Raw genomic sequence first — 12,282 nt, forward strand, 5'->3', positions numbered from 1 at the left:
TTAAATATTCAGGTACATTGTTGGAGAAAACCTGATTTCCTCGCGTTGCTGATGTGCTAGCTCGTGGTATTTTACGGCTACCTTGAGCAAGCTGGTAAACTGGACTCATATTTAGGAATTTAATAGACTGATACAGGATACGTGTAGAGGAGGTTAGGTGAGTGCAGAAAGCATAGTGAAGCGCGCCGCGTTTGATGTTTTCGTGGAAGTGATCGAATTTTGCTCATGTGGAAATCCAGGCTGTCGAAGGTATTGTTGGAATTTCTGGAGAGTGGATTTCAGGGCTAGGGAGGAACAGGAAACTCAGAGCTATTAGCAATGTAGACGATCTACATTTGCAGTGGGAGTCGAGCATATGGGGATATAATGTATTAGATCTGGAACTTGGAAAGGAGTCCGGAACGCCAAGGGACACAAAGATAATGGATTTGCGGCTGTTGATTGGTGAGGTAGGACGCTGGAGGACATTTTGAGAATCTCTTTCGGTTCACAGAAAGGAGTATGTGCTTGCTTATGTTTTTATGGACGTTTTCACGTTTGTTCGTTCCGCTTTTGCTAATAAATGTAGTCAACGAAGATCGCGGTAGAAAAACATTCACAAATGATGAAAGTCGACATTTAGACGAAATGTCCATTACGAAGCATGTTCGCGCACCATTTAAATTAATTGAGATTGCTGAATATTATTTATGGCTTGCTTCCGTCTTGGGATGTCAGTAAGTGCATTTCGTGATTTGGCAGGCAGAAAACGGAAGGAAAGAAACGCCAGTAATGGAATGGCTGGTGGGAGAGGGGAGGGGAGGGGAAGGGGGGGTAGAGGTCGTGGGCGTGGCGGCGTGTGACTCAGATGCCGGCCGCCAGGGATCTCTCATAACCTGCGACGGCTCGCTTGTTCCGCCAGTCTCTTCTCAGCGCTCGACAAGTGCAGGAGTGTGTGGTGCAGTGCTCGACGCTAAGTTCACATCTACCAGGATCTACCAACAGGTAAGCGGCAGAACTCAACTCTGGTTCGGTAGTGAAGTTATCAGTACTGTGCGACAGCCAATCCGCAGCGTCTCGGGAGGCAAGCTCATAAGGTACCACTGGTCAATAATTCGTGGAAGTGCCTTGTAGCTATCTTTGGCGATGAAGGAATTCGCTACACTGTGCAGCTAAGTATCGTCCTTACTGTTCTTGCGTTTCAACGTCTGGTAGGCGGTAGGAGCGCCATATATTGTGAAGCAAACATATTCTCTTGAATTTTACGATGTATGAGGAGCAGTCTTAAAAGCTTTCTTAAACCGCTTTATCTGTAAAGTAGCATCACGTAGCAATACATGACTATTTTTGAACAGAAGCATGTAATTATATGCCTGACATCATAGAGAGTATATACAAATACCTGCGAAAATAGCCCAAAGTTGACATGTATTGGCTGTATACGAAGGTGTTACCCATTCCTTTCCGACTACAGATGCAGAATTGTTTCATTGTTAAATGACTTTCTTGAGTCGCGGTACTTGAGCTTTTTTCATAACGTCAAGCTTCGTTTTGGCCTAGTCACATAGTTGTATTCCTCTCACGGTATTAGTGCTGTCTGAAGGCATCCGGCACTGCATACTAGTACCTACGTGGCAGGCTCAGCGAGCTATGACGCAGTTCGCCAGGGCATTTTGTTTGAGCGGACTGCGTTAAGGCGGTTCCGCTAACAACGTATTCGCTAAATACTCGACTTAACAGCCTTCATCTAGAGACAACGGCAGTGTTTCAGACAGCGTCACAGGGGATGGCAAACCAATTAAGAACCTACGTTCTTCGGCACAGTTGGTGTTGTACCGGTAGTGGAACTGAACGCCAAATCACCACAGTTTAGGGATGTTTCCAGTGGATCCGATGTTCCCAATACTTAAAAGACGTTAGCTTTTGGCTTGGTATTCCTGATTACAGCCGGCATAAGTGGTAGCAGTTGAATGACCTTGACGAAGTTAGAGCCAACCATTAGCAGAAGTAGCTTTAGATTTCGCTGATCTTTCCGTCTGCGAAGTATGCAAAACTATGAACAGACGGCCTTGCCTACCATAATTTAAATTACGGTACCAACTTTCCGGCAGCAGTTCTCGACAGCGTCCTTTTAGGCGTCTACGTGACGTAGCGCCGTCCATTAGTGCCGGGGCCCACATTTCATACCCCTGAAAGCTTCATGTGACAAACTGAATGTGCGACTAAATAACGTCGCAAACTGTTGCAAACAGTAATTTTTCTAGTGCGTCTGGAAATAACGCGGGATGTAGTAAATAAATATTCAAATTTTGAAAAATTTGAATAAAATTTTAAGATCCTCAAAAGCATTTAACTAAACGCGAAAGCAGATGTTTTCGTTTAAACGAGAGTGGCCCCTCTGCGAAGTGTTGGACATTATATTGGAGCAAAATAATTGATTAAAATTCGGACCCTGGCATAATGCCACTACCCAAATCCTGCCGTACAAACTATTTTTCTATTTTGCCTTTGAGACTGTAAGGCATTACATACCGACAACCACTAGTGATCGCCTTGCGTAGAAAAAGCTGAACTGACAAATTGTTGGTCAAGAAATACCCCCAATCCAACAGCTTTCATTGTCGCTTTTGAAGTGTATAAATAAACGTTTCTTGTATCGTTTTAGACAAGAAGCTTTTAGAGAAATCTGCGTCGATCTTTAGCATTGAACGGAAATACTTTTATTGTTCAGGAATATAATTCTTCCCTGGAAGATGACTCATCGAAACGTCGCGGAATTTCGAAGCAGCCACCCGGATAGAAGCCCGAGAAACTTCCAGTAGTTTTCTCATTTCACGTTTCGGTATAACCCCGTCGTTCCACGGATCTGATGAAATTCATTAGAATCCTTTGAGACAACCAAAAATTACTGTGGTAAGCGTTTATTGGAACGATTCTGAAAACCCAAAGCATTTACCGGCCTCGGCAGTTTACCCATATATCTGGCCGATTAAATCTACAACAAAGAATGGGTCTCACAGACAGCTGGAAAGATGAATTGGTAAGCAGGTACTCCGACTCACTAATGTTGATGAAGGCTAGATGACAGACTGTACACTGCAGACTTTGTCGCTTCTTCTGTTGCGATAGAAGCTCGGCATACAATGTAAAGCAACGCAGGAAGTACATTGACCTATCACGTGATTATGACATGGCGCTGCATCTCGAACGCCGAAGCCAATGTGCAACTAAAAATGTCACTGTAAATTTGTAGCGTTTACGACAGAAACAGTGAAGTCCATTGAAGCAATCACAGGTCGAAGGGGCAGTTATTTGGGTCGTCAATAAGTACTGCCGTTAGCTTTTCTAATGGGTACCATCAGTTTCCGACATTTTCAAAAATTTTTGTAGCACATCTGCCTATTCAGTATTTTCGATAATAAACAGTGTAAGAACCGTAGATGTCAAATATAAGGTATAACTCGGTCATAGCGCCAGAAAACCGGTGTGTTCAGAAATCGAGCATCACTTTCTGGACAACCCCAGGCAATTCCGATACAGGAGGGAAAAGAATGTTCCGGGGGAAGCATTGCTGGGAAGTGAGTGCATAAACACAACGGAAGATTTAATGTGCATCATACGAAAGAGTAAACGGCAAAATTTGTTTCGGGTGATTTTGTAGAAGTATGGATAAGTCATTGATGGACAGTGAATTACTCATGAATCAACATAAAATGTGAAAGGGCACACATGAAAAAAGTGATGGAAAGAATCGCAAGAGTTTAATTACGGAACTGTTAAAATACACTGGGATAAAATGGTCCAGAAGGTATTGCTAACACTGCAATGTAGACAATATTTTCTATTGTCATTACATAAATACCCATCTATTGCTGCCAGGACTCATTGGCCTAAAAAACTTATTATTCAGTAACATTTCTTCAGATATAGGAACTGACAGCAGTTGAATGTATTGAATAGTTTGGATAACCACCAATCCATACTTGCAATCTCGGTTGACACTGCCAGGGCACTGTTCTCAGGCAGTATCATTCAGTCTCCAGCTAGTGGGATTGGACCCCCCCCCCCCCCCCCAAAAAAAAAAAAAAAAATAAAAAAATAAAAAATAAAATTCAGTTACAGACTAATCTGTTGTGTATCCTGAGCTGTAGATTAGAAAGTGGTGATGTGCCAATGGGTTGGTGGGGGCAAGTGAATGGGAAAGCAAAGTATAGTTTAGGGTAACCGACTTGTAGAAGATCTAGCTAATGTTTGCATTTTTACCATATTTAATGCACTTTGCTGTATTTAACACCTTTGGTCATAAAAATGAAAACCACAAGATAAATATATATTAGATTATGGACAAGCCTCCAGCCATTACTTTAGTGCATATTATTTACACATAATAAAGCATTAATCAATTTGAAGATTGTTTTCAACACCACAATATTGAACATACTATGAAAAATGGAACTTTTGCCCCATCTTGTTCAGAAAACTTGCCTTGTATTTGCTATTCACTGTTTTAACTCTTTAATCATGGAAAGAATCATACACCTCCAGAGAATGTTGACAATTTTTTGCTGGCAGATGAATTTAACAGTGCATCTAGACTTTACCCTGTATTCAGTCCATTTTTATGTTAGAGTACTTTAGTCATCACAGGAATAAATCAGTTGGAAAAAATTGTGACTGAGAAACTAACATTTAACAAAGCATATTCGTTGTTAAATTTTATGTAAATGAATAATGCTCCTTCTGGTCTACTTATCCAATCAGCTACATTATACTAATTTTACACCTCCAATGCCAGCTGCATGTTCTTACCATCGAGGATGACCTTGTGATGGATCATCATCCCTTAATGCTAGAAAAACAGCAGGCAGCTACAAACCTGTACTTCAAATGATCTTCCCTTTGTAGTTAACCCCACACAGCAAAGTATTTTATGATGGTGTACCATAGTGTTCCAGTTAATTCATTTGAACAAAACTCAACACACTTAAAAAGCAGATACAGAATTATTCCACAAATATTGTGGACCCTTGAGTTAATATCCCAAAACTTTTACCAACAATAAAAAATTATAAATAATACTATCTGTTAAGCAGATTACTTAGTTTCACCTTACCCACGTATAACATGTTGTTGAATGGGCATGAAATGAAAAAATTCAAATTTGTTTCTGGTTAGTCATTACTGCAAGTTATCTAAATTAAAGGATTGAAAATCCTTGATGTTATAAACAATGGTTCTTTCATTCTTCTAGCTCATGTGCAGGTTGTGGTGTGGCATTTACAAATTCAAATGTTAAAGGAACAGAACATAAGTGTCACTCACACACTAGAACTAGGAATAAACGTTAATTCCAAACTAAATTCTCTATAAAATGTGTTGAATTCATTTGACCTCTGTAAGTATTTACGAGAATAAGGGCAATGATGGTTCAATCTTAATCTACATACCTTTGATATATTATATTGGTTGCTGTTTTTTAATTTAAATTATCGTTCTTTGCAATTGGCTGGCACACTTCACAGCATGCTTCTAGAAAGGGCATGATCAAAATGTCAGAGGATGACATTCAGTATAAATTAGTGCCGTGTATATGCTTAAAATTGTGGATTGATCTGACTTAATTGTGCTGTTCATTCTAGCAGTAAATGAGAAATAGTCCAGTTTATTTATTTAGCTGTAATTATACTGCCATAACAAAAGGGAATTTAGAATGTTGTAAAAGAGCAGGAAGCAGTGGTATCTTTTGTACTGTCATTTTCTAATTTTTTCCCTTCTTTTTACAGATACAACAATGAGCTCAAGGCAATACTATCCAGTTCATGTAAGTCTCCTGCTATAGTTGCTAAAATATTTCAGTCTATTCAATGCATTTTCCTGTATATATAAAAAAGGGATGCATTTAATTGATTGTGTGTTCATAATATAACCTTTGTCACATTGTCTGGACTAGAAATATTTCTTCTGTATGCACAAACATCAAATGAATATACTACTATGGTTTCTCTTTAGTGCACTCCAACCATCTACCCAGCAGACCCTTTTGATGCAAAGGCAGATGCTGAAACCCTGCGTGCTGCTATGAAAGGCTTTGGAACAGATGAACAGGCAATTATTGATGTTCTGGCAAGGCGAAGCATTGTTCAGAGATTAGAAATTTCTGAAGAATTCAAGACTCTTTTTGGGAAGGTGAGTAGCTAATAACTGCATTATTTTTAACATTTGCAAATTTGTGCATACCCACATTAGTAGATATTGTAAATCAGTAATAATGACTTCTAAATATCTTCTTTTCAGGATCTGCTCAGTGAACTGAAGAGTGAATTAAGTGGTACTTTTGAGGATGGTATTGTTGCTTTGATGACTTCATTACCAACTCTTTATGCTAAAGAACTTCATGATGCCATCAGTGGTATTGGAACTGATGAGGAGGCCCTTGTGGAAATACTTTGCACTTTAAGCAACTACGGAATCAAAACCATTGCAGCTGTTTATGAAGAAAGTAAGTACCAAATGAGAAAACTGTTTCAAAAATGTGCTTTATACTATCAACATTTACTCACTCAAAAAATTATTTACAGCTTATGGAACCTCCCTTGAATCTGACATAAAGGGAGATACATCTGGTCACTTCAAGAGGCTTCTTGTTTCACTGTTGATGGTATGTCATTTAAACTTTTTAAGAGATAGTATTTGATAAATTAGCTTTGCATGCCTTAGCCTTTGATGCTGAACAAAAATACTTTAGTTCAAATAAGAGCATGCAACATCTTTCATGCTTACAGGCTAACAGAGAAGAAAGCCAGGATGTTGATCCAAGTGCAGCCAAAGCAGATGCAGAAGCTCTTCTTGCAGCAGGTACTGTGGAACTTAAAGTTGTCAGAGAGTAACTTGGCAGGGAGAATATACATATGTTGTCACTCTGGACCAGTGATGTTGTCGTAACAGTTTACCTACTAAATATAAACAAGGAAAATTAAACATGTAACAAAAAACTCTGCTTAGTTAATAGGGTACTGGGTGACTCCATTTTTGTTAGGTTTTAAATTGGAAAGATTATAGGCTAAATATGAAATGTTGTTTTAGGCAATTCATTATGAAATTTGTATCATTCATAAAACAAGGCAGTGCTTAATTTAATATAGACAGTAGTAATTAGGATGTGCACTTGGTTATGAAAGTCGGTTACCTGAATAATAAGACCATCCATTCAACAGGACAAATGCTGAACTTTAGTTTTGAGCTACAAATTGATGACTTGAGAAATATAAGAATATTTAAAAAAAATAGGTTGCAAAGTGATAAATATAACTTTCATGTAATCTAGGGTGTTTGGAAGCTGTTTGACTTAAATCTCCATAAATATGAATGCAGATCATTCTTTAGGATCCAGGGCAATTTTGACAAGTTCATAGTCAAAGAATATTCAGAACAGGAACTTCAAAGTGTTATTTCTAGTTTGGTCACACTTTTCCCCCAAATGAGTCACATTATGATCTGTTTAGATTTTTCCATGTTCAGTGTCTTTCCAAGGTCAGGTATTTACCTGCTAGTAACACGAAATGTTTTTGCATGAAGGATGGTAGTTTTATGGATCCAACTTGAATGCTGTATTGTTGCAGTCATTACTGTTACAATCTTCTTCTAGCAGATAACTGTAAAATGCCGATATAGAAATTATATAAATTTTATGGCATATAATGGAAAACAAAAGTAGGTATTGGAATGAGCTTGGGAAATCATTTAAATATCAAGATACATTAACTGCAGTTAATTCTCAGATGATACTTTGCAGGTGAGGGCCAGTGGGGAACTGATGAATCAACCTTCAACAAAATCTTGGTAGCTCAAAGTTATGCACAATTGCGAAGAGTTTTCCATGAATATGAGCAGTTGGCTGGTCATGACATAGAAGAGGCAATAAAGAGGGAGTGTGAAGGCAGTCTAGAAGATGGCTTCCTGTCAATTGGTAGGTATTTCCATTATCATATTATAAGCAGTGTTAAGGCATTATTGCATTTGGATTCTCTTTAACTGAGAAGATATTTTTACTAAAGATATACCAGCTTGTGTGTGTCATTCTGATGAAAAATATTTATATCCACAGTACATACCAGTACTAACCAGTTTTGGTACTGAACAGACTTGGAGTAAGTAATTACAAAAGTGACGTCAGATACTAATCTATAGTTCTGCCACATTTCAAACTATCAAGAATGATAAAAAGACAAATTTTGCGTTACTGTAGTAACAACTGACGTGGCAGTTCTATGGAGATAAATTTGTTTCACAGTAACAAAATGTTTGGGTGGAAACAATTAACAAAAAAGAGGAAAGTGGATTTGGCTGTAGTTAGGTAGATGTGTGCATAGAAACAAGTAACAGCACATAGGTTACTAGCTTAAGTTTTTAAGGTATGTCTCTGTATTAAATTTTGTGACACACATTAAGTGTGATTTATTGCATTTCCTCACAGTAGTGTCAATAGGATCACACCTACACTATATAAAGGTTTATTATTTGCATGCAGAAGTCGTAAAGTTTGAATTGGAACATACTTGACCTGAAGATCAAGAAACACAAATGTAGAGTCACAGTACCTACAGCAACTTGCATCCTAGCCTTCAGTTCATCAGTAACTGGTGTGAGGAAGACTGTCCATGATTTAGCCCTAGGAAAAAAGTAAAGGGGTGTAGTGTCTGGAGAGTGGGGTGGCCAGGGTGTTGGAACATTCCTTCCAATCCACTGATCTGGACATTATGCCCCTTGACTTTTTTCTGGGGCTATATGAAGGGCAGTCAGTCACACCAGTTACTGACGTCAACGAACTGAAGGCTAGGATACAAGCTGCTGTGGGTACTGTGACAGAACACATGTTACGCAACACCTGGCAGGAACTGGAATACCGCCTAGACATTCTCAGAGCTGCCAAGGGAGCACACGTTGAGGTTCACTAATGTAAGTGGTCTTAAAAAAACTAGTAACATTAACCTATGTAACGGCATCAAATTTAAATTATGTCAAATGGTTATTCTGTAATACATTATCAGGGAAAGACTGTGCTCACCCAGTACATTTAAGTCAGTGTCTGCTGAAAAAAAGTGCACTACATTTGCAACACTTCTGCAGACTTAATCTGTAATATAGCAGAACTCAAGCAGCTCAGTGGATGGTGTGATAGACCTTACTAATGTAGGCTGTTTAACATTTTGTGTCTAAAGGTGACATGCATAGCCTTTAGCTGTTGTGCAAAGGGATCTGATGTCTGCGAAAATAACTGCTATTTGGCTTACCCTACATTAAAAAGATATACAAAATAACTGAAATATGTGCTATTAATCATAGCTTGACATAATTTGCAGTCAAATGGATTTGACGTAAGTCTTTAGATGTGCATTTCTATCAGCAAACAGAAAAGCTTTGTCATTGGGTGATGAACATTGTTCAATTACTCCAATGTGACATGACTGTGTTAAAATAATCAGGGAAATGTGTAATTGGCACTCAAGTGTTCCTAGAATGAAAATGCCAGGATAGACATGAGCAAATATTCAGAAATTGTAAGCCTTTTCTAGAATTCATAAAAAGTGAAGTCTTACTCACAGTAGTGGGCTGCATTTAGAAGAGAATATAAATCTAATGTGTTTTAAGTAGGACTACTTTGTATATTTGGGATCTGAAGGGAAGTGACTGGAAATGGAAACAGCACACCTTCAGAGTTTGTCAGAAATATGAAATAGTTAATTCTTGAAGCTAGTAGTGATTTGTGCAGTTGCATCATAGTTTGGAATGATCATAAAACTGTCTGGTTAGAGAAAGGCAACTGCATACTTTTCAACATTTCACATTTTCATATGTTTAATTGACTTAAGTTTCCTGTCACAGTGAAATGTGTCAAGAACAAGACTGGTTACTTTGCTGAGAGACTACATGATGCCATGGCTGGTATGGGAACCAAAGACAAAACTCTGATCAGAATCATCGTAACTCGTTCAGAAATTGACTTGGGTGATATTGCTGAGGAATATGCCAAGATGTATGAGAAGCCTCTTGCTGCCCGTGTTGAGGTGAGTTAAATTGAAACATTTATTAGTATTAATTTTGTAAAATAGTGGGTGTATATTAATGTGTGAACAAAGTTACTCCTAAGTGCTTTAAACAAAGCATGCGCAATTACCGCATGTACTAAAGGTGAGTACTTGGTAGCTCCGAATACCAGAGTTATTGGTATTATAATGCCAAGATGAAGCTAAGTTTTCCTTACATAACCTGCTTGTGGCAAAATTAGGCAGCACAATTTAGTTAGAAATGCTAGTTTATTTTACACAGGAAATTGTCCCCACTACATCCATATTGCTAACAAGTTCTTCTGTGTGCATGCACACACACACACACACACACACACACACACACACACACACACACACACACACACACACACACACACACACACAGAATACAGCATGTATGTTTCTCTTGTTTCATTTTAACTGTGTAAAATCATTTCCTTGCATGATTATTATTTGGTAATGCAAATGTTCTGCTCCAGAAACAAATCTAGGTTAGTCTCAAACTTAACTTTTGTCTTTTCTTCCCTTCCTGTCTCATTACAAATACTAAAATTTAAGCTGTTAAAAGCATGAGCTGCTTACTGAAGTAAAAAGGATGTGTAGTTCAAACAACTAAAACCAAAGAACTTCATCTTACCTTTGAGTGTACACTTGTTTGTGACTGTAGCTTCCTTATGTTTGCTTAAGTGTGTCTTTTGATAACTACCTTTGTTCATGCAGATGTGGTTTGCTTCTTTTTGTAAAGTTTATAATTCCTTTTCCTAAAATGCTTTATCCTTGGAAAGTAATCCAGCTGTCAGTCATCTCCATGGAAAAACAAAACAAACCTGTAAAGTAGATGCAAGAATTTAAAAATAGAAGGAAAAATTTCAGATTATCTCCTTCACAACAGGGATGATGGCAATTTTTAATGAATAAAGATTAAAATACACAACACTACTGTGAGTGTTAAGGGTGAATTTATGAAACATGGGGGGCAAAAAAAGTTGTATCAGGACTAGTCTTTCTTTCTGATTTTATCACAGGTGTTAGATGATTGACAGCTTGTTTCTTGCATGCTTTAAAAAATTTAATTTCCTATGCATCTAGATAACAAAACATTACTATCTGTTCTAGGAGGACACTAGTGGTGACTACAAGAGGCTTTTGGTTGCACTGCTTGGCTAAGCTACACATTATAATTGGTGAATGTTCCAAAACAATTGTTCATTGCACTTTTCGGTGCATTACTTTACTGTGGTGTTTTGAATATTAAATGATGTGTTATAGGAGGACTGTGCCAGTGACTACAAGAGTTTGTTGGTGGCTATCCTGAACTGAAGTGTTACAGCTGCCTACAAAGAAGAAATTAATGTATGATAGGTGCTATATTTATGTGCCTTGTTTGCTTAAAGTTGGATGTATCAAAGGATGTAGTTATTTATGGTCACTTCTATAGTGTGTTAAGTAGAGCAAGAAATTGTGCTGCAGATAGATGTGTGTGGAAATAAGACTTGGAACTGTCCAATGCATTTCTATAGTTTATATGAACTGTATCAGAATTCAGAAAACAAACTGTTCATATTTTATGCAATTTTTATATAACAGTTATAGGTAAATACAAATAAATTACATCATGATTTACTTTTTGAATGTGAATGTTACTTTCACTGTGAAATCAAAGCTGCACATTCCATATAAATGTTGTTAAAATTTTTGCTTCACTAAAAGATTGTCAAATTGCTATAATAGGGATTTGGTACTGTGAATGCCAGGTAGACTGCATTTTAAGAGCTTTATATGGTGTACCATTGTCACAATAAAGATCTAGAAAAGTATCTTCAGTGTTTGCTTGTTACTCACTCACCCATATTCAAACTTCATCGAATCTTCATCGAAGTGTCTACTCTTGGTATACTTAGTGTGCCATGAAGTAACAGAAGCGACAGTTTAGTAAATAATATTAACATTTAACATATTGTGGCAGAATAATTACTGATGTCATTGTTTACTGAAGAAATATGGTTGTGGCAATTGACACACTGCGCACCTGTTGCAGTAGGCTTGATGTGCTAGAACTTACCTATTGAAAAAATGGTGCAAAATACTTACTCTCATTGTTTTTAATTTGTGACCTGGTTCTGTTACAAAACTATTTTTGTATTAAGCCTAAAAAATCGTGGTGGTAGCAATATGGGAAGTAAACAAGACATTAAACTGTTTCCTGTAATTTAAAGTTCTTCACTCCGCTCATAAG

General features: G+C 37.7%; 1 protein-coding gene across 3 annotated transcripts; it reads left to right on the forward strand.

Annotated features, from left to right (window-relative positions):
- The first annotated feature begins 864 nt into the window (after positions 1-864).
- LOC126194688 (annexin B9-like) lies at positions 865-11,863 on the forward strand. 3 transcript variants are annotated; one of them, XM_049932901.1, is made up of 10 exons: positions 865-984; positions 5,763-5,800; positions 5,989-6,165; positions 6,274-6,478; positions 6,558-6,637; positions 6,762-6,834; positions 7,772-7,945; positions 9,862-10,043; positions 11,163-11,230; positions 11,316-11,863. In XM_049932901.1, the coding sequence occupies exons 2-9, from the start codon at positions 5,771-5,773 to the stop codon at positions 11,211-11,213; spliced, it is 972 nt and encodes a 323-aa protein (XP_049788858.1). In that variant the 5' UTR covers positions 865-984; positions 5,763-5,770; the 3' UTR covers positions 11,214-11,230; positions 11,316-11,863. The 3 variants fall into 3 exon arrangements, with proteins under 3 accessions (XP_049788858.1, XP_049788856.1, XP_049788857.1); XM_049932899.1 differs by having other exon boundaries at positions 11,163-11,863; XM_049932900.1 differs by lacking the exon at positions 11,163-11,230.
- Positions 11,864-12,282: the final 419 nt, after the last annotated feature.

The sequence above is a fragment of the Schistocerca nitens genome, chromosome 7, assembly GCF_023898315.1.
Source record: "Schistocerca nitens isolate TAMUIC-IGC-003100 chromosome 7, iqSchNite1.1, whole genome shotgun sequence".
In the NCBI taxonomy this organism is placed as follows: Eukaryota; Metazoa; Arthropoda; class Insecta; order Orthoptera; family Acrididae; genus Schistocerca; species Schistocerca nitens.